This window comes from Sander vitreus, chromosome 23 (genome assembly GCF_031162955.1).
Source record: "Sander vitreus isolate 19-12246 chromosome 23, sanVit1, whole genome shotgun sequence".
NCBI lineage: Eukaryota > Metazoa > Chordata > Actinopteri > Perciformes > Percidae > Sander > Sander vitreus.
Window position 1 is genome coordinate 21,411,838 of NC_135877.1, and position 22,578 is coordinate 21,434,415.

General features: G+C 38.7%; 2 protein-coding genes across 7 annotated transcripts in view; one reads left to right on the top strand and one right to left on the bottom strand.

The window, feature by feature from the left end:
- Positions 1-4,791: 4,791 nt before the first annotated feature.
- mdm2 (MDM2 proto-oncogene) lies at positions 4,792-10,190 on the top strand. Of its 2 annotated transcripts, none has more exons than XM_078242676.1 (11): positions 4,792-4,898; positions 4,988-5,062; positions 5,491-5,624; positions 6,112-6,161; positions 7,148-7,206; positions 7,537-7,630; positions 7,721-7,908; positions 8,299-8,424; positions 8,539-8,610; positions 8,700-8,868; positions 9,116-10,190. In XM_078242676.1, exons 1-11 carry the CDS (start codon positions 4,848-4,850, stop codon positions 9,601-9,603), a joined length of 1,506 nt encoding a protein of 501 aa, XP_078098802.1. In that variant the 5' UTR covers positions 4,792-4,847; the 3' UTR covers positions 9,604-10,190. The 2 variants fall into 2 exon arrangements, with proteins under 2 accessions (XP_078098802.1, XP_078098803.1); XM_078242677.1 differs by having other exon boundaries at positions 7,540-7,630.
- A 7,930-nt stretch (positions 10,191-18,120) lies between these two features.
- Positions 18,121-22,578, bottom strand: part of LOC144512356 (plexin-B2-like) — a 215,167-nt gene continuing 210,709 nt past the window's right edge. For all 5 annotated transcript variants that reach the window (XM_078243056.1, XM_078243057.1, XM_078243052.1 and 2 more), the window contains one exon: positions 18,121-20,556. In XM_078243056.1, the coding sequence (XP_078099182.1) occupies positions 20,452-20,556 (105 nt within the window). In that variant the 3' untranslated portion in view covers positions 18,121-20,451. The remainder of the gene's footprint in view (positions 20,557-22,578) is intronic.

Below are 22,578 nucleotides of genomic sequence, written 5' to 3' on the forward strand. Positions count from 1 at the left end.
ATGGGAACTGCTCAGCTGCTGACTCATGCCGTTCGTCAGCTGTAGGTGAACGAGTCATTTGTTTCTGTACAGTCATTTACAAACGTAGAAAGCTGCCCAGACATATTCACACTTAGGAGGCCAAGCAGGGCTAAACAAGGCTGGCCAGCATGGGTTGAGCCTGGGCATGTTGTGCCTAGTTATTATAAAAAAAAAAAATTTAAAAAAAAAGTTTTTACATTTTGGGAAACGTGCCTATTTGCCGCCATGTTATTTTTTGCACAGCTTATATGAAAAATGTCAATTTAGTGTTTCCCAAAGCCCAAGACGACGTCCTCAAATGGATTGTTTTGTCCACAACTCAGAGATATTCAGTTTACTGTCACAGAGGAGAGAAGAAACTAGAAAATATTCATATTTAACAAGCTTGAATCAGTTTTTCATAAAAAATTACTCAAACCAATTAACAAAATAGTTGGCGATTACTTTAATTGTTTTAAAATCAAGAAGTAGTTTGTTGTATTTTAGAAGAATACTGAAAGAACTAAGCAGAACTAAGTACACATTAATATTCGTTTATGTATCGCAAGTAATGTTATCGCGATATTTAACAGCACTATCGCATATTTTCCTCATAGTGCAACACACACAGCTGCAAAGATTAATCGATTATCTTTGCAGCTCTCTATATGTATGCAGAGATTTCATTCTGCCATATTTGTTGGTAATTTGGATTTTAAAAATATATCAAGTCAATCTGTGAATATTGTTTCACAGCCTTAACGTGTGTATATATATATATATATACTCATCTCTTTTTATTACTCATGAATATATTTTAATCTTATTTTATTCTTTTAGAATAAAGCTTGTTTACAAATGTGATTTGAGTTTGTCATGTAGAGTTGTTCTGATACCGATACTAGTATCGTAAATGCCTCCGTTAACTGCCTAAAATGTCGGTATCGATATCTGTTCTCTGTATCGATTTCATCATGTTTAACCTGAGCCTGGCCATACGTCAATAATAATATCACAACCATACAGGGTTAGTAGTATATACAGCTGTTAAAAAATAATACACATATATATTTTGTGTGTGTGTGTTGCACGTTATGAGGAAAATATGCGATAGCGCTGTCGAATATCGCAATAACGATATTACTTGCGATGCATAAACAGATATTAATGTGTACTCAGTTCTGCTGCTTTCAGTATTCTGCTAAAATACAACAAACTGCTTGTTGATTTTAAAACAGTTGAAAGGAAATCATTTCCAACTTTATTTTATTGAACAAATTGAATATAAAAGTCAGCACTAAAAAAAGAATAATAGTTACATTTTAAAGTGAATTTCTTTTCTGATATTTTCTATCAACCAACACAAAAAATCTGAGTGTCTTTCATGATATTAGATAAAAAATAAAAACGATGTATTGTGCAGCCCTGCTGATATGTATCACATCTGTAGGCATGAGCCAGTTACCAGTTTCAAGATGTACCGCCGTTTGAAAAAGTCACAGTTTCAAACCCACTGAAATGTTCCATCATACCGTTTCCACGGTATGAGCTGTTATTTATGAGTCGTCAAGGACAGGAAGTGCCGTTTAGAAACCCGTCTCCCTGCCAGTGTGCAGTGTGTTTAAAAATAAAATACATTGTGTTCAATGGAGAAAAAGTTTTTTTTTTTTTTTTTCATTGACATTTCAAAATAATACATTTGAAAGCTGTAATTGCAATACAGTGAAACCGTGATACTTTTGCTGTCACAACCTCCAGGTCAGGAAATTCTGCTCCGTCACTAAACTTCGCTGTCTGTTGTAAGGGGGGGGGGTTCTTAATGCTTCCCACAAAACATACCTAAAATGCTTTGGGTGGGATGAATTTAATTTGATAGGCGGCCCAAATAAATGATGTGGGAATATTATGCCAGATTGGATTTTTATCCACTTCCCTGTTTTCCTTAAAGCCCGAGGACAGTCCTGCTAAGGAAGCGTACTCCGATCAGGCCAGTGTCACAATCATGGTTTAGCCCTGTTGGCCCTGGTTACCGTTGGTTAGCGTGGTTACCCACATTTTGACAGTGGTGAGTCATCCTGGACTAGTCCCGGCATGTCTCTACAGAGCTGTGTGATAAAATCAGCTGTTGCTGTCAGTTTAAACATGAACATACAACACACTGAAGCTGACTCAGCTCTGACTGTCCCTGTTTGGCCCTGATAGGCCCAGCTTGGCTAGGCCAGGCCATCTAGGCTGGTCTAGTCCTGACATGTCTGAGCAGGTCTATAAGAAGCTGCATCTCTGATCCACTCTGACTGCACTTTATTTTTTTCTTTGCACAGGATGGACTGCTGATACTTTCCACTCTGCCTATACTGGTAAGACTTTTAACTAATCTGATTTATATCCCAAACTAGGGATGCAGCTAATGAGTGTTTTCATAGTTGATTAATCTGTCGATTATTTTCTTTTCATAGTTCTCAATTAATCGATTAGTTGTTTGGTCTAGAAAATGGTGAAAAATGTGGATCAGTGTTTCCTAAAGCCAAAGGTGACGTCCTCAAATGTCTTGTTTACTGTCAGAGGAGAGAAGAAACTAGAACATATTCATATTTAACAAGCTGGAATCTGATTTTTTTTTTTTCCCTTAGAAAATGACTTGAACTGATAAAAAAATAAATAATTAAAATAGAATGAATATAATAATAAAGTGACAACAAATTGATTAATCTTTGCAACTCTATCCAAAACCACTGTGTACATGATGCATAGCTATATACTAGTAAGACTGGTTGATAACTGACAAATTACTCCTTTAATTGTTTCCCTGATAACTTATTGTTTTACTCATTTCTGTTGTAAATTAGTGATTCCAAAAATTTTTAATTACCGTAAGTTTTACACAAGTGGGAGAGTTTTTTCAGGGGTCATGCATGATAGTGGAGCACATTGCCCTTAACTTTTCAATCATTTGTGTCGGAAATAATCGGGGGCAAAGGGCAAAATACCCCCAGATAAGGTATTTGATTCATAAAACACAGTCAAGGTGGACAGAAATTGTGTAATTGTGTATGTAATTTAGGGGTGTAACATCGATGTATCGGTTCAATCATCAACAATTCAATATTATTAATACAAAGTGAGAATAGCGATGCATATCGTCATCTTAAAGATGCGCCTTTATTTTGAAATTCCCACTTCATATTCTTTTATTAAAAATAGTTTGTTTTTTAATTGAAATGTCTGGAAGAGCTCAGTAATGACATTCTCAAATCATATTTAAGTTTATTTTTGTAAATATTTATAAATGTAACTGTGTTAAATGGTCTTATGTATCCTATCGGTCACAGGGCCCTGAATTGAATCATGCCAGACTCTTACTGTGATATCAGTAAATATTGTATCGTTGTCCAAAGAATTTATATATATTGTATCGTGATCAAATGTGTGATTTACACCCCTAATGTAAATGCCACCAACTTTCAAACATCGGGGGTAAAAATTGTTCTGTGAAAAATGCTAATCTGTCATGCTAAAAGACCGCAAACTAACTCAATAATGTCAGTTACACACAGTCACTGGTTACACATCTCTCTGACATTTGCTAACATTAGCAACCAGCATTAAATTCAGTTTCCTCAAGAACCAAAAAAGCCTCAGATAGAATCATTACATTTTATAAAAAGCGTAAATATTTTCTCCTTTTTCTATCTGATTGCGGGCTGTCGGGAGACGTCGCACACCTAAAATAAACTAGAAGTGGGGTTGTTATGACAGTGGATTGTGCTGCAGGAGGCGTTAGAGTTTCAGTCAGCGCCATCAGACACTGTCACTACTGCTCGCTACAGTAGCTGGGAAGCTCATTGGCAGTAGAGATGTTCCGATACCAGTATCGGTATCGGCTCCGATACTGCCTAAAACGCTGGTATCGGGAAGTACTGGAGTTAATGCACCGATCCGATACCACGTAATAAAGCCCTAAAGAAAATCTACGTTAAAGTAGTTTGTTCTTTTTCCGTTATAACTGACTGTCAAACTGCATAATAAAAGAAAGTTCTGTGGCGTTCATGTTTCACAAAGAGTTTAACCTGAGCCAGACCAACAACAAAGATAGAAATCATATCACATCCATACAGGGATAGTAGTATACAGTTGTTAAAACATGATAAAATATATGACACACTGGTATCGGATCGGTACTCGGTATCGGCATCGGCCGATACGCAAATTCAGGAATCGGTATCGGGAAGCAAAAAATGGTATCGGACCATCTCTAGTTGGCAGTGGTGGAAGAAGTATTCAGATTACTAATTAATTACAGAAGTAATAATACCACACTGTTAATATACTCTGGTACAAGTAAAAGTCCTGCATTGAAAATGTTACTTCAGTTTAAGTACATAATCCTGATGATACTTACTTTAAGTATTAAAAGTAAGTACTCAATGCAAAAATATCCTCGATCAAAAACAATTTGTTTAATGATCTAATCATTTCACTTGGACTTGTAGGCCGTTATATTATTGGCTAGTCTAATTTATAATAAAACGTATTTTATAAACTATAAGTGTTTTGTGTGCAAAAATTGTGTATTTCAAAATCTTAACTTGTAAAGTAACTAAAGCTGTCAGATTATTGTAGTGGAGTAAAAAGTACAATATTCCTCTCTGAGACGTAGAAGTAGGAAGTGGCATGAAAAAAAAAAAAAGACTCAAGTAAAGTATAAATACCTCACATTTGTACTTAAGTACAGTAATTGAGTAAATGTACTTTTCCATTCCACCGCTGCTCATTGGTTAATCCATTCATGCATTTTCTACTGCTTGTCACTAATAAGCTGTTTGTGTGCAGGAACTATCAGCTTCACAATGTCCGCTGACAGGGAGCTCAACATGGACGCTGCTGACGACAACAAACTGGTGAGAGCAACTAGTTACCAACTTAACTCTTACTTAACTCTTCATTGACTTTAGTGCGGGACTTAACTTTTGCCCGTTTGTGTGTTTAGGTCAGAGCAAAGGCAGAGTTCCACTCTTTGCTGCAACACGCAGGAGCTGCTAAAGATGTGTTCACCATGAAGGAGGTACAGTGTCCACAGCTCCTTCATGTTTGACTACATACAACTTTACAGGTCAGAGTCTGCAGGGAAAATGTCTCTGTAGACTCATGATTTCGGACAAAACATGTCTGTTTGTCTGTCTAGTAAAAATGGACCATTTATAAATAGAATCATGAGATGAAACTCTGATTTTGATAAAATTCTGAAATTTTTTTTTTTTTCTTCCATTGTTGTTGTTTCGCCCTTATTTGATGTACTTCCTGGTACCTAATCATGATGACCCACAGAAATGGAAAAAAAAAATATATATATATATATAAAAATAAATATATATATTTTTTTTAATGCTCGTTTAGCATGATGGAGGTGTGTCAGGAGCTGATTGGCTGTTCTCCATGCAGTCTGGTGTTTGCATGTCTCCCATGATGCATCTGTGATGGTCTTTCTTGCAGGTGATGTTCTACCTGGGCCAGTACATCATCCAGAAGCAGCTGTATGACCAAAAGCAGCAGCACATCGTCCACTGCTCCCAGGATGCACTGGGGCGGGTGCTGGGAGTCGACAGCTTCTCTGTTAAAGAGCCACGGTGAGAGAGAGAGAGAGATATGATTATTAATCAGGTTATTTAGATTCATCGTCACTGTTTGTTTTGTTCTGCTCTGAAAATAACAACTGACAGTTTCCTAAAGGGAAGTTTCTGTCAGTAATGTAAAGCATTACATTTTATACTTTACACATAAAAAAAAAACGTTTTAAACGACCTTTTAATGATCCCTAGAGGGTAAATTCAGGTGTTACTGCATCACAAAGACAGAAATAAGTACAGATAAATAGAGAAAATAGAAATATATAAAATGTACAAGAGCAGTTGACCTCAAAGAACAAGGCAAGCAGTACACAGATAATTACAGTATACTTAGTTTGCTTGTATTTATATAGAAATGTGTCGTACATTATGTAATAAACAGTCTTACATATTAAAACAGCAGTATAGTATAAAATATAGTAGTATAATATATTTGGTCTGATGCAGGCTTTGCCAGTGAGGTAACTAAAGTATTTTTATGTTTCAGAGTTCTGTTTGCTATGATCACCAAGAACCTGGTGGCTGTGAAGAACCAAGGTAGGACTGCTCTTTTTTCTCGTTGGCTGGATCCAAATGTCCGGACTTCAACACACTTCTCCGACTTTATTTAGGGCCAAGTGCTATCCAAATCTACCATTCATCAAGTCCACATGGGCTAGGCTGGCCGCGGTAGTCGGGCGTGTGCCGATTACATTTCTTGCCTACCACCCCCACCGCCATTTTGCTTTTTATTTTATAGAAAGAGCACCAATTTAGTTAATTTTTGCATACGAGCAGCCCTGTGAAAGTGTCACAGAGTAGCAGGAGTCAGATTTCACTCATCACCTGACGAGACGAGGGCGGAGGATTTGGTGTTAAAGTAAAAAGTCCAATCTCATATATATATATATATATATATATATATATATATATATATATATATATATATATATATATATATATATATATATATATATATATATATATAGTTTAGAATGGATTATCAGTGGGGTCTCTTGCCAGATTCACTCGCGCTTCGCAGAGAAAATAGACCAGAGAATAGATCGCGAGCCAACTGTGGAGCTCTTTGTCTGAATACATTAAACAATAAATGTTGATAGTAAATAATTAAATAGTTGAATATAATGAAAACTACAGACATAGCAAGTTAATATGCATGGCAACAAGGGAGGTCTTAAGTCCTTTGTCACATCATTATTTCGTCCCCACGAGGCCTAGCCGCCCTCGCAAATTTGACGTCCTGGTGAACATGAATCTGAAGTTTGAAGGGTGGACATTTGGATTCAGCTCTTCTCTCTTTGACCTTTTCTTTCCCTCTGCCTTTTTTCTTTTTAAACCTGGTGATGGTGAACAGTTGAGAAGAATTTCCTCATTTCCTTTGCATTGTGCTCCTCGATGCACCCCCCACATATTTCTACTCTTCTTTCACTGTCGTCTTAGCTTCCCCTTTCTTCTTTTTTCATCTCCTCATCCGTTGCCTGCTGCTCAGACTAAACTAAACGTGTCCTCTTGCTCCTCCTTAGATTCACCGCCAAGCTTGAGTGAAGCACACAGTGACAGTCAGACAGACGGAGGGACAGAGGTAAGAACACTCTCATAATACAGCTGGGAACGTTTGACGGTGTGCTGCAGTTAATGAAAGTATTCTGGGGGCTTAGACATACTTGTAGTATTTAACAAAAAATGATAAATAATGCTGGGAAGTTGAGAGCAGCAAACTGCAGGAATCCCAGTAAGTAATTTTGTCCTGCACTGCTTATAATAAAGAAAAGAGGCAAAACAAAAACTCACAAGTGTGTTAAAGGAGTCTGGTGTACAAGAGACATTTCAATGTTTGTTTTTATTGAGTTAAAAACAGTATTTTAAAGGATGACTACAAAATGGGAGACTGAATTTTTGTCTGTGCTTTGAGGAGGCGGATTCAGAAAGTCGCTCTTCATCGCCAGACAGGAGGGGAAGGCGGAGGAGGAGGAGGAGGAGCAGCAGCTGCAGGAGCAGTGACCCAGGTGAGTGTCTCCTCTGAGGTGCTGCCAACTTGTTAGAGCTCACAAACTAAAGCTGTGATACTAAACTCCTCCCACCCGATCCCTCCTCAGGGCCCTCCCACAGTCTAGAGGGGGATGAAGATGAGTCGGAGGACGAAGAGGAAGAGGGAGGCAGGAAGAGGAGAAGGTCTGACAGCTACTCCCTGACCTTTGATGACAGTCTGTCGTGGTGCGTGATTGGTGGACTGGAAAGTGTACGGGACAGACACAGCAGCCAATCATCCGACTCACACAGCACTGTGAGTATCTCTCACACACACACACACACACACACACACACACACACTCACACACACACACACACACACACACACACACACACACAGTTTGATCGCTTTGAGTAATTTGTCAAAATAAATTCCAGCTTGTTAAATGTGAATATCTTCTAGTTTCTTCTCTCCTCTGTGACAGTAAACTAAATATCTTTAACTTGTGGACAAAACGAGACATTTGAGGACGTCGGCTTTGGGGAACACTGATCCACTTTTTTTTTTTAAAGCATTTTATAACCCAAACAACTAATCGATAAATTGAGAAATGACATTGAAAACAATAGTTAGTTGCAGCCATATTTTGTTGATGTAGAATTGTTGTATTGGTTTATAACACGACTGTGTGTGTGTGTCTAGTCTGTGAGGTCAGAGGTCACGGTCGCAGACTCGGACAGCGACAACTTCAGCGTCGAATTTGAGGTTGAGTCCGTCGACTCCGATGACTACAATGAAGATGATGCCTCTCTGTCTGCAGATGACCAGGTAAACTGGCCTCTGAATCCCTAAAGAATAAGTCTGGTGACGTACTGTATCTTTTCATTGTCAACAAATCCAACAGTAAAAGTATTTACTAACAAGTATTACCTGTCTGTCTAGGTATACGAGGTCACCATATTTGAGGCAGAGGAGGAGGACTCCTTTGATGAAGACACAGAGATCACTGAAGCTGTGAGTTTACACAAATTATAAAACAAACAAACACACACACACTTGTTGTATACTGCAGGTCTAACTGTGTGTGTGTGTTCCTCTCTCAGGACTACTGGCGCTGTGCGAAGTGTGACGAGTTGAACCCACCTCTCCCCAGAAACTGTCTTCGCTGCTGGGCACTGCGCCAGGATTGGCTGTCGGAGGTGTCCGCCTCCTCCAGTCCAAAAGTCCTACCCCCAAAGTCAACCGACCTATCAGCAGCCAAAGAAGCTCCAGGTAGGGGGAGGGGCCACTGCTCTAGTGCTACAAAATATTAGAATGATACAAGAATTGATATGACAGTTAAAAAGTCATTTTTAAAATGATGAAACATCCTACATTTTGAGATGCTTAGAGAAATCACATTGACCCAGAAGATTTAGCAAGTCTATTTTGCCTCACTGTCTTTGCTACTAATAACAAATCTCTTCTGCACAAACGATTGATTGATTGATTGATTGATTGATTGATGTGTCACCTGAAGGTTCTGATGTCGAGGACAACGAAGGAGTTGATGTTCCAGATGGGAAAAGAGCGAAAACTCCTCTCCTGTCGCAGTGCCTGTCTGACTCCGCCTCCTCTGTACCCAACTCCCAGGACCCCCTTGCGTCCTCGCAGCCTTCGTCCTCCTCGCAGCAGAAGCTCTGGGCTCCTGACTCCCAGCCCTCCTCCTTCTCCTCCTCCATCGACTCCCAGGAGCTTCTACCGTCTTCCCCCACCAGTCCTCCACCTCCTCCCCCCGCGGCCCCCGAGCTGGAGCGCAGCGTGTCGGCCGAGTGGCGGCTGCCGGACTCGTGCCTGGACCCCTGTCTCATCTGTCAGTCCCGGCCAAAGAACGGCTGCATTGTCCACGGACGAACGGGACACCTGATGTGCTGCTACGTCTGCGCCAGGAAGCTGAAGAAGAGGAACAAGCTGTGTCCGGTCTGCAGGCTGCCCATCCAGTCCGTCGTCCTCACCTACCTCAGCTGAGTCACCCAGTCTGTCCTCACCCTCCATCTGTCCTCACCTAGCTCAGCTGAGACACCCAGTCAATCCTCACCCTCCGTCTGTCCTCACCTACCTCAGCTGAGACACCCCGTCTCTCCTCACCATACAGCCGATACATGTAGGACTCTTTATCTCTGGTGAGACTTCAGTTCACAGTTCAATAATAATAATTCTGTACACTAGAAGAGTGTCTTTGGATAATGACCGTATTAAGAGTTCAGTTTAAAGTTTTAGTTTCACTTCTGTCACATGTTCACACTCTCTTAGTCTCTTTTTTCTTTAAATTATTTTTCATTCTGAAGTGTTACCCAACATCTAAATTATTTGTTTATTTAAAGTTCCAATGAGACGACCTGTAGGGGGACCGAAGCAGGAAAAGTTTTCTAGTGTTGGTTTAAGATGCATGTATACATATATATATGAATATAAATACAGTGTATATATATATATATATATATATAAATAAACAAACAGACTTTTTCTATGAGCTCTTTCAATAATAAGATGAATGTGAGATTAATATTTTCTGTTTAGGTTTTTCTGTGAACTGAATAAAAGTTTAACTTCTTCATGAGTTTGTTATTTATTTGGACCGAGATATCATCTAATCATATAATATTCCACTAACATTCCTGTTTACGTGCAGAGGTCGTAAACTGTCACAAACTGCAGTAAAAACCCCGATTGAGATGCAGATTCTGAATGCGCTGTAAACATGTCCAAAGACTGGCTCTAAAACCTGAATATCCCACGTCTTAATCAGAGAATGCTATCTTCAGAAAAAGGCCTTATTCTGAATAACTAACCGGAATATGTTGTTTACATGACCCGTATCAAATTCAGAATTATCATATTAGGAATAATAGTGGAATATTGGTGTGCATGCAAACATACTCAATGTTAGAGCAGCATGTTACTGTTGTAGCTGCTCGAGAGTTTGTATATAAATTAGCTCTAAGTTCTTCTACATTTGGATTCATTCTTCAGACTTTTATTCCTAATCTTGGAATTTTTTTTTTGTGGATTAATCGACTAGTTTTCAACTATTGAATTAATCGCACAACTTCTGATTCCAGCTTCTTAAATATGAATATTGTTCTAGTCTCTTCTCTCCTGCGACAGTAAGCTGAATATCTTTGAGTCGTGGACAAAACAAGACATTTGAGGACGTCATCTTGGGCTTTTTGGGAAACACTGATCTACATTTATCACCATTTTCTGACATTTTAGAGACCCAACAACTAATCAATTAATAGAGAAAAATAATCAAATTTGAAAATAATCATTAGTTGCAGTTAGGGCTGAACGATTAATCGTTTTCAAATTGAAATCGTGATTTGAAAGAATGTGATTAGTTAATCACGAAGACCGTGAAATATAACGTTTGGTCTAACATTTTTTATTCAGCTGTTCAATATAGTATTTACTGTTTTTTTTCATAAGATAAATGCTGGAATGACGTTACATATCACAGAATGTTTAAAGAAAATGTCCTACTTTCAGTGGACTTTTCATTTATTTTGTATTACTTTATTGGTGTTGTCTTCCCGTCTACTGTGCACTTTTGGTTTCGGTTTGCCTGTTTATAAAGAAGCCTCTCAATGATTACCCAATTGTATGTTATATCTTTTTAGCCAACTTCATAAGTTGTTACCACTAATTTTACACTTCTTTATGGAATTGATGGTGAATAAACATCATTTACATGAAATTATCGGCAATTTTCGAGCAAAATGAGCAGAAATTAGGAATGATCTTGACTAATAGTTGAGGTCGGAGAAATGTATGTTTATGGACGACCACAGGTTCTCACCATAAAAGTAGTGATCATCAATTAGCGGATGGAACCATCCATGTTCTTTTTGGGGAATTTAATTGAAAAGAAAGCCATATTTCTGATGTAGAATCTTTGAAAACAGAACAACACGAGGGTTACCATGATCGTGGAAGGTGTAATATGTAGCTAAACATAAATAATCACGAATCGTAATCTCAATATCTGGCAGAAATATCGCAATTAGAGCCCCCCCCCTCGAATCGTTCAGCCGTAGTTTTGGATATAAAAACCGATAAATGAAGTCTTACCAGTATGTACAGAGTAGAAAGTATCAGCAGTCCATCCTGTTCTAAGTCATCTTGGGCTTCGGGAAACACTGATCGACATTTTTCTGACCAAACAATCGAGTCATCTGGAAAATAACAGAGAAAATAATTGTTAGTCGTAGCCCTAATCCAAACCACTACCGAAGTATGAAGTGGCATAAGGTGAAAATACTCCAGTAAAAAAACAACTATACTTGAGTAAAGTACTTGAGTTAAAGTACTGATGTAAAGTAGCCTACTTACTCAGAACAGGAGCTGTCCTTCAAAAGCAATTTCTTCCTGGAGACATTTTCCCCATTTGCTGTTAAAAATAAAGTACATCATAAGATTATACACTGATATTATAGTTGCAACATTTATTAAACACTTTCAAAATGTCTTCAACGTGCACATTTTGTAACAGTGAGGAACATTAATGATGTCCCTATACTGCCCTTTTCTGGAGAGAGATCTCTACACACTGTTGATGTATAAAATGTAAAAAATGTATAAAAAAACTTTAAAAACATCATGTGGGGCTTTTATATATGTCTATTTGAATTTATATTAAAACAGTAAAACAGCTTGTGCAATTCACATTTTGGAAATTACCAGATTCTGGTCTGTGATTGGTTGATTGTTCCCCCATCATGTTTTAGCCTGTATTTGTTTACATTTGGGCTAATTAGCACCATTAAAAGTATACCGAATTAGCTAATAGGAGTTCCTGTTTACAGTGTACCCATGGATGCACAGACAACTACCACTGGGTGACTTTGATACTGAAGAAAACTTAAAAATGCGATGATTCTCAGGCAAGTTCTGAAGCGCCTTTTTTCTTTGGCTTTCTTAGCGGATTTACGGAAGTTTATTCGCGATGGACATCCGAGATAGTGATATCCTGGGGAAGTGTAAGTCACACTGAATCTAAAAATGTGTGTACCATGTATGTAGACTGAATTATGAGTCCGATAAATAACGTAATTGTCTCCATGAGCTGTGTGTCACATCCAGTGCAGCTGCCGGGCCGTGTTGATTGAGCGGCCAAATCAGCGGTTAAACTACAACAACTGACTTCCGGTTGTTTTTAGAGCACCTGTCCGTTTCAAAATAGACATTCCTCCGTCTTGTTAATTAATCATTTGATCGGCTCCTCTGATATTTGTCTTAACTGCCACTTTATCGATCCAGAACACTTTATGTTATGTTGAATCTGATGCAGTTCTTCATGAAGAACACAGAGAGGCAGTGTTGTCATATATTTATCTCTACATAATGTGATATTAACTGGCTGATACTCATATCAGGTATGTATGTAACATAACGTATGTTAATTTATCAAATTTAAAAACAGTTAATTGTAAATAGCAGTTTGTGCTGTGCGTTTAATACACATAACTTAAAGGCAAAGCATGCAGTAAAAATAAAAAAACTGAAATATATGTAATACTTACCAAACTGCACAAAGAGGTTTTGGTGAAATATCTTCATGTTTGTCCACGTCAGGAGGAAGTTTCTGTAGAAAATTAAATCAGTGTTAGTTTGTGTTTTATTAGTTGAAATCATTCCCATTAGTCAGTTCCCAGCTGGGAGTTGGACTCCAGTGTTTTGCTGAAGCTGTCAGCAGTTTGCTGTGTGATCACATCTCCTCTGAATGATAAACAGGAGGCTCCTCTGGGAATCAAACTCTGTGCTGTGTCCTCGCCTCAGGCTGCCTGACATATCACTGCGGTTTGTCGGTTAAACACAGTTTTCTGCTGTGAAACATCCAGACGCCACTTCTTCTAATGCACAGATAATAACAAGTGAAACCTGATGAATCCACTGGAGCTCTTTGGTCTCTCAGTGGGACTGAGCATCAACACAGCTGTCATTCACAAACACTCATTTCTACTCTGCTGACTAGGTGTAGATTTTGAAGACAGAAATTCTGTTTTTATTCTTTCAGAAGACTGAACCAACCAATTTAAGTTCAGAATTGTCATCGATTTTAAATGTTTCCTTACTTATATACCAGTGGTTCTCAAGCTGTTTTCAATAATGTTCCCCATTAGAACAGTTTTTTTAAGCCATGTACCCCCTATCTGTGTTTTAAGCCCCCAACGTCTCCTTCCAGGCAGTGATGCAGACGGTAGAAAGAAGGAAGTCGAAAATAGTAATAAAAACCCCAGTAGAAAGAAGGCAGGCAACACTAGGACGACAAAAGTGACAAAAAATTCAAATAAGCGACAAACTTTGAAAAACGTGACAAAAACTTTGAAAAAAGTGACAAACTTGGAGAAAAAAAAAAGACAGTAGAACTAACTACAGCCTTGTAACTGAAAAACATTTTGCAAATAATGTCACGTACTTCCTGCAGTCCTCCAAAGTACCCCTAGGGGGACACGTACCCCCATTTGAGAAACACTGGTCTATACATATTAGAAAGTTTAGTGAGACTGCTGTTATTTTACAATTGAGAAAACATGATGCAGCTCTGACAATATTTCTATTTGAATCATTCTCTGGAAGTTTTACAGGATAAACATAATGAACACTGGCTGAAATAAAATAAAAAATTTTTTTTGCTAAAATGATCTAAAGAAAAACGACAGACATCAAAACATTAAGAGAAGACGACTTTCCATTTGTATAAACATCTTTTATTGGATATTTGGACTTTCTAGATGTCGATTTTTCTGCCCACTTCTCCACTTCCTCAGTCACCGATTTGGGCTCCAAGACCAGTTAGGTTCCTGGTTCCTGGTAGTGCTGTTACGGTTTCTGTTTTCAAAAGTCTACACTTGGTCCAGTCCATCCAAAACCATTTTGTTTCCTACAATGATGTTACAAGAATAAACAATGGGAAAGTTGTATTCGACGTACAAACTGTTATACAATGGTATAAACACATGTAACCCTTACGATGTCGGTCAAAACATCAGTACCAGTGGGCCCATTTTCTGTTTAACATTAAAAACCTCTCAAACACTTTTTGTTTACATTGTGCCTCATGAAACAACACGCTTCACTTTTACATCGTTAAAACACACAGATCCTCAAGTAGCGGACGAATAAATCTACTTACAGTGAAGGGTCAGTTCCCTGTGCTGATCCCTCATCCAGTCATTACACATCGACATTTGCCTTTACCTCTGTGCCTCGGAAAATACACTGAACTAAACATCACATATGCAAGCCACATCCTTCTCATATTTACCAAACAGTTCCGGAGCTTTGGGGATATACAACATAGCTGGGTGTTAGTTAAAGGTGCCCTGCCACACTTATTTCATTACTTTGTGGTAATGTCTGAAGTTCTACCATGAACTCTGTAACATTCTTTGTGGAAAAAATGCCTTGGTTACCTTGTTTCAAGCCATTCTAGCGTGGTATAGAAAGCCTGCAGGAAGACTCAGCTCGATTTGTGCCAGTTCTCATTAATATTCAATGAGCTAAGCTGCTTGACTCTGATTGGCTAACAGCTAGCCAATGAGAGCCTGGCTATCAGCATCCTTTACCCAGCACAACTGGGCGAGATCATGAATAGTAATGAGCTCAGGCAACACCACGTCAGACTGACTAGCTTTTGTAATTGGCCTGATTTCTCCGCTTATTTCTTTTCAGTAGCTAGAGCTGACAGAGGAGGTAGCAGTTCATTTTCACATTCACCACATAACACAAACACATGACCTAACATTTCAAAAAATGCAAGTAAAAACGGTTTTGTGTGGCAGGGCGCCTTTAAACCAAAACTTCTTAAAGGATTTGTGCTTCTCCAGCACCATTGCAGGGTTTCCCCCAGTGTATTGGAAGCCTGGTGGCCCACTGGGCCGAAGTTGTCCCCCCACCAAGCCTAACATTTTTTTAAACTAGTTAAAGTAGGGCGGCTCGGTTAGAAACGTAGACCCGGTCATATCTTCAAAGCTTCAGTTATCTTTTAGCTCTATGGAATCTGTCTTGTAGCTTTTTTAACCCTCCTCGTTGTGCTCGGGTCAAATCTGACCCATTTTCAAAAGGTTTCTATATCAGAAATGTGACGTGGATGGTTTCATACTACACTCTTTACAAGTGAAATAAATGATCAGTTCACTACTTTTATTGATTGTGGGTGTTTTATTTAAATGTTATAGTATTTGAAGAAAATCGTTGATAAAATAGCGTTGAAAAAAGCTTCAAAAACGTCGGGAAAGCGACAAAAGTGTCAAAAAAGACGACCAAAACCTTGAAAAAGAAGTTTCTATTTTCTATTTGAATTCTCAATTTCGTGATTGCGTCCATGATTGTGTTCTCACACGGGGCTCCACATTAACGCTGCCATCAGTCTGTGAGCGGCCCCAGCCGGGCCCTCGACGCCACCGGGCCTTTCAACTTTTTTGGGGGGGGGGAAACCCTGCAATGATTCACAATCCAGTATGCTGCTAGTCAATAGTTCATACATTAAATGTTTCACAGTGTTTACAAATACTCTGTGAAATCTAAACATTTTATATTAAAGATGATTAGACGGGTTTCAAAATGTCTTGCCAGGGAAAAGCATCAGTCTATATTTTCTTTTGCTTCTATTTTTTGTTATTTGTGAGTGCGTTATTTGCTAAATAGTTATATAATCGTCTGCATGAAATGACAAAATGCATGGCAACATGAATTGCTGCAGAGCCATTGGTAAGCAAGGTAGACATCATCCACCATGTTTGTCTTGCTAGCTAGCCTGCTTCCTAGCTAGCCTCTGTTCTGTTAGCATGTGTAACACAAATTGTTAATGGTTTATTTATCTGTTACTGATTAAAAAAAAATGTATATCTATATATATCTATATATATATATATGCCTGACACTGAAGTTGAAACTTATTGAATGTTTTTTGGTTGATAACGATAAAATGTCTAATTTTGTTTTTGTACAAGCTTTAAAAACTTTTGACAGTACCAACTTTGCCCTCTTTAAAATACTTTGTAATAGCCCCTGTTTTTCATTGTGATCTTCTAGTTAAGAACCATAAACATGCAGTAAATCTACTATAAATATCTTAAATGCCTATAGACACCTTTTTTGGCTTTTACTTCCAAAACTTACTTTCAGTTCTGCTCTTTAAGGCACTCGCCGGTGGCAAAAAGAAGCTAGTGTTGGTGGACGAATAGGAGTTTTTTAAAGAGATAGCTCAGATTTTACAATTAATATACTATATCTGCAGATTGAGAAGGGATTGAGCTATGTGGCCTGGTTGGTTCAGTGGGTAGAGCAGGCACACATATACTTAGAGGTTTATGCCTCGACGCAGAGGTCCAGGGTTCGAGTCCGACCTGTGACAATTTCCTGCATGTCATCCCCCTCTCGCTCCCCTTTCTCACCCAGCTGCCCTGTCAATTAAAAGGTGGAAAAAGCCCAAAAATAATCAAAAAAAAAAAGAAGACATTGAGCTATTATATGTCAGACGGAATTAAAGATCTAAACAGCAAATGGGGCTCTGAGGAGCTGGTAAAATCTTCTTCCGGCACCGAAAACAACCTCCAAATATGTTTCACATTTCACGTACCAAAAATAGTTTGTTCCCCTTATTTCTGGCTACACTCATCAAACATACGACTCAGACAACAGTCCAAGCCTTGGCAGTTACACACACACACACACAACAACACAAGATATTTTCTTGAAGTTATTTGGCACCAAAGTGGTTTTCAGAAACCAATTTCTGAGTGTGAAATGCCCCTAAGAAAGTTTATGAGAAGTTAAAAAAAAAAAAGCTAAGATGTGTTTTTTTCAGTCTTATCTGGAGGTTATGTAGTGCCAAAGTTGCGAAAATTTTTACGGTGTTTGAGACATGAGTACAAAGATTACAGCACCAGCCTAAAGGTCGTATTGCTTCAGAATTTAAAGATGCAGTTTGTTAATAATCAAAAAATCCAACTTCAGTAAAAAACCAAAAAAACCAAAGGAACTTTGTTAGCAGAAGTCAGGGTTTCCCAGAAGGCGAGGGGGTTCATCATGCAACTTACAAACTGCTTATTTAATCCTTCAATTAACTCAAGCGCTATATAACATCGTCTGGGCTCAGAAGGCAAAGAATAAAGCAGATATATATTAATTATATGGTGACCATGATTATTTTGTAGCATAGGAGAAGATGAAGGATTCATTTACACTTCAGTGACTTAAACGGCACTTAAACCCAGAAACCCTAACCCTAATGTTGCAGATCTAATAACTTGGTCCACAGTTCACTCATTTACAGAGTGGTTGGAAATATAAATGATCATATGGTTAAATCTTCTCCCACATTTCCTCTAATTAACGGTTGACATTAAACATATTTTACAATACTGCTTTATAAATTAAAAAAATAAAATGGACTTCTTGACACAGATGCAGATTGACAAAATGTTCAGGTTTCATCAAGCCAAAACTAAACCGGCCTATTTTGTGATTAAACAAACCTCATTATGAACATAATGAAACATTTAATGGGCAGAATAAGGAGGCGGCAATCATCAGGAGGCACATGACAGCTGCTGCATAACAATTATTTGCACAAATGTTCTTTTGTCATGTCTACGCAGAATAAAAGGATCCTTGGGAACGAGACAGCCGAGTGTATTTTCTTGGTATTTTGGTGTAGAATAATATGGAAGATGTCAAATGGCTGAATAAAAACAAATCAGAGAAATGAAATACAATACGCATAGTAAGACGCATTTCCTTTTTTTATGTATGCAATTACTGTCATAATTAAATTAAAAAAACAGTTAAAAGGACAAGCATTCAGTTTTTTTGGTATTCAATAATGGAATTGTTTTTCATTTGATGTAGATTTTTTTCACACAACATTAAAATCAAATCACAACAAACGTGACTTGCTTTTTAATATAGTGTGATGTCACAATGAAAAACAATTCAGTTATTAAAGAAAAAAGCTTAATGATTGGTCTTTTAACGTATGTATTTCATTTGATGTGTATTTTGTTTGATTTGTTTTATGCATTTTAAATCTTCCACAGAATAAGGTGGAGGACAATTAATTGTTTTTGACTGTGTTTTAAATGTTTGTACCTTAGACCCTAAGAAAAGCAGTACTAATATGGACTGCATTACCCAGATCAAATAAAGTAAACTAAAGTAAAACTGTCTTGGATACATACTTTCTACTCATCTCGCAGCTCTAAGAACACTGGCAAAGCACGATGGAGCCCTATAATAACTGGATCTAATACATTTTAACGCTTTACCAACTTAATTTCAGATTTATTTTTAAGCCTTTTGAAGGATCCGTGGATACTCCGTCTTCAGAAGACACGAGTCATTTCCTCTTATGTGTGCAGAAACGAAATGCAGCATTATATATGGAGTCTTGCAAAAGAAGTTAAAATTATACAGATTATAAAAAACAAATCACACTTAACAATAAAAGTGTTTAGCGGTATAGACTACATGATTAGGCAGTCATTATTTTTCACAGAAAGTAAAAACAAGCTGGTTCTCAGCAACAAAGTGGCAAAGGTGTCGATATCACTACTGAACACACACTCTCACACACACACACACACACTTGGACACAGGATGCGACATCATGGACCACCCTGATTAACACTTTACAAGTGGCACTGTATCAGTCCATTAAAAAGATCGTTTTCATGGTGTATATGGAAATGCAAAGCCTCTGCTTAAAGCCAGCATACAGAGATAATAATAATGCTAAAACTAAACAGAATGAAAAATGAAATTACTCAGCTGGGATTTGAGTCGCCAGCACAGTGTCATCAGCGTAGAAACACAATCTGATATGAAAAGCAACATTTGGCCGTGATATAACAAAAAAGGCGATTAGATTTTTGGACTTCGTACCCTGAATTCACTCTCCTCGAATATGCCATCAAGACAAACCAAGACGCCTGATTGGCCAGAGGTGTGTACCGTAGTGGGTTTTCATTGGTCGATTATTTTATATTTGAGCTCGCTTGAAGGTAAAAGTTTTTTTTTCTTTTTTTTTTAAACGTTCTCTGCTGCTGACAAGAGATGAGACTATTCTGGTTACCATTTAGTGTGGAGACAGAAAAACTGACCTCAGATCAGGCAAATTAACCTCACATCCACAGGTCATAGACTTTGCTAGAATACGATAAGGAAAAAGTGGTCACAAAGCATTCTGGAGCAGCTGTAATTCCAATCCGAACTTCCAAAAAAGAAAATACTTGGTAATGTCTCATTACCTAACTTATCTTCTTTAATTATCCAAAATCTTCATTCCTTGTGTGGCATTTTTGTTTCCTCCAGTCAGATCAACTTAAAATGAATGGTGTACAGAAGCCAAACACAGAAACAGCAAGGTCCGAGGATCACACATACCGAATGCCATAGTTACCATTGCAAAAATAACCCTTTGATTTCACCGAGCTCCTATCTACGGTCGCCATTTTGCATCCCTCCTTGGTATTTGTTTTGGGATGCCAAGTGGAAGTACGCCATATAGTAGATACCAGCACTTCAGTTTCCACAACTCTGGGTATATTTTTACACTTAATTTGTCCAAAAGTGGCATTCCTTACCCCTCCTGGAGTCCCATGATTCCCCCCCCCCCCCACACACACACACCTTCAGTCCTTATATGGTCAACAGCTTCCTGTCGCTCCACTAGCCCCTCCCACTTTGGTCCTTACACGGTCAAACATTCGGTAGAGTCCGCGAGCTCGTCCTCCTTTGAGTCCTTAAATGGAAAACATCCTGTGTTTTAGTATCTGTTAGCTCCGCCCCCTGACCCCTCCGTGAGGTCAGAGGTCAAAGGTCAGTGACTTTGTTCTCCAGGGCGGCGGCGATCTGTTGCAGGCGGAGGGTCAGCTGTTTATTCTGGGCCGCTGGGTCCTCGTCCAGAGATTGGATGATCTGAAGAAGACCAAAACACAAAAAGTGAAATCTCAACATTTCCCCCCGAAAATGATTAGACGAGTTTTAAAATGTCTTACAAGGGAAAAGCATCAGTCTACAGTTTCTTTTGCTTCTTTTTTTATTTAATTTTTTTTGTCATTTTAGAGTGCGTTATTTGCTAAATTGTCAAATAATAGTTGGCATGAACTGAGAAAGTGCATGGCAATATGAATTGCTGAAATTGCATTATTTGACTGGATGATCTGAGGGAGACGAAAACACAAAAGACTCAAATTGACAAAAATTTAAACAAGCAGCTGTCAGACAAAATTCTATATTTTGTTGGAAATATTGTTATGCTAATAAGCAACTCAAAATTCAACTACTGTTCACTGTTTCTCTGTGGAGTTTTCCTGTGAAAGAGTAGCTACACCCAGGCTGAACATCGAGCTTGTGCTGCCATCTACAGACCTTTTCCAGACACAGGTGCTGGCTTGGCGCGACTCCATGGCTGAATCTCACTTCCTTTATTTGACATCTCCTCGACTGAACCGGAATTTGTTCTGGCCCTCCTTTGTGAGGGCCATCTCAAAGCTCTTATTCCTGCCCCGAAGACCGAGGATGGAGGAGGGGAGCTAGGATGGAGGAGGGGAGCTAGGATGGAGGATGGATCTCTGAGGAGCTATGAGCGAGGATACACTAGAGCAGCCTTCCCGGAAGCCGTGCAGCTGAAAGCTCTTTTTATTTATTTTTTTAACTCAATGATGACTTATTTCAGTTTCATTTGATGCAGTTACAAATAAATACTAGGCTTAAAGAAAAAAACTGCAATAAGAAAAATCTACATAAAACCTTATTGTAATGCTTGCTTGCATTGATGGAAAAAAAACTTTTAAATGAAGACCCTCCATGATTTATATACTGTATATCTCTTCTTGCAGCAGCTGTAACCTACCACACTAGTTTGGCTGAGCAGATTAGGAGGTAAACCTGCAGCTGCCCTGTCACCTTGCTTGCTCTCCTCTCCTTGCTCGCCTCTCCTAAGTACTCAGTCTTCACATTTCAAAATCGTCCTCCTGAATGGCCATATCCACCATTGTTTGAACCAGCTCCATAGCCACCAAAGTTCCTGCCGCCCAATGCCAGCCCAACAACCACCAAAGTTGTTCTTCATTGGGCCAAAGTTGGAGGCCTGGGCGTTGTAGTGGCCCATGTTGTTGTAGTTATTGCCGCTACAGTGCAGCTGAAAGTCATTGCTAATTCCGCCCATATAGCTGACGAAGTAATGTGATGCTTCAGAGGAAAGGACGTCTCATCCCTCTAAAAACACATTACCTCGTTTCCTCTCTCCTCACATGATCAAGGGAAGGAACCGTGGATTTAATTTAAGGAAAGGGAGATTCAGCCCGTTTGACTCAACGTGTCAGCCCAGCTTGGCAGGGAAATGCGTCTCCATAACAACAGGGCTACCTGCTTTAAAGCAACACTAGAGAACTTTTCCCGCTTCGGTCCCCCTACAGGTTGGAAGCGGGATTGTCCATTACATTACATTGTTCAGTTCATTCGAACTACAGATCCGCTACCCGATCTGGCAAACTTGCATTTTGTAATGTAATGGACAATTCTGCTTCCAACCTGTAGGAGGACCGAGGCGGGAAAAGTTCTCTAGTGTTGCTTTAAGGTGTGTCTTAACTAGGCTCGTCTTGAGTCGATGGCGTTTAAAAACAGCCGGCTGATCCGTGGGTGTGACTAGTCAAAGGAGCGTTATGTAGAACCTCTGCAGCTCTTCTTCTAACTCTTCTCACTGTTGCCGTTTCTGCTTGCACTCTTCCTCCCGCAGTACTAGCATACTTGTTTTGATTGAAGCATAGCAGCTAACAAAGCTAAGCTAAAGCAAAAGCTTCAAAAAGCTTTTAAATGAAAAACACAACAAAAAAAAAACTCAGCAAATGCTGGGTCTTCCTCAGCCCTAACTTAACACGACTCTTTTGCAGCAAACATGAAATAGTAAAATAAAGCAGGAGATAAATTAAACTTTGA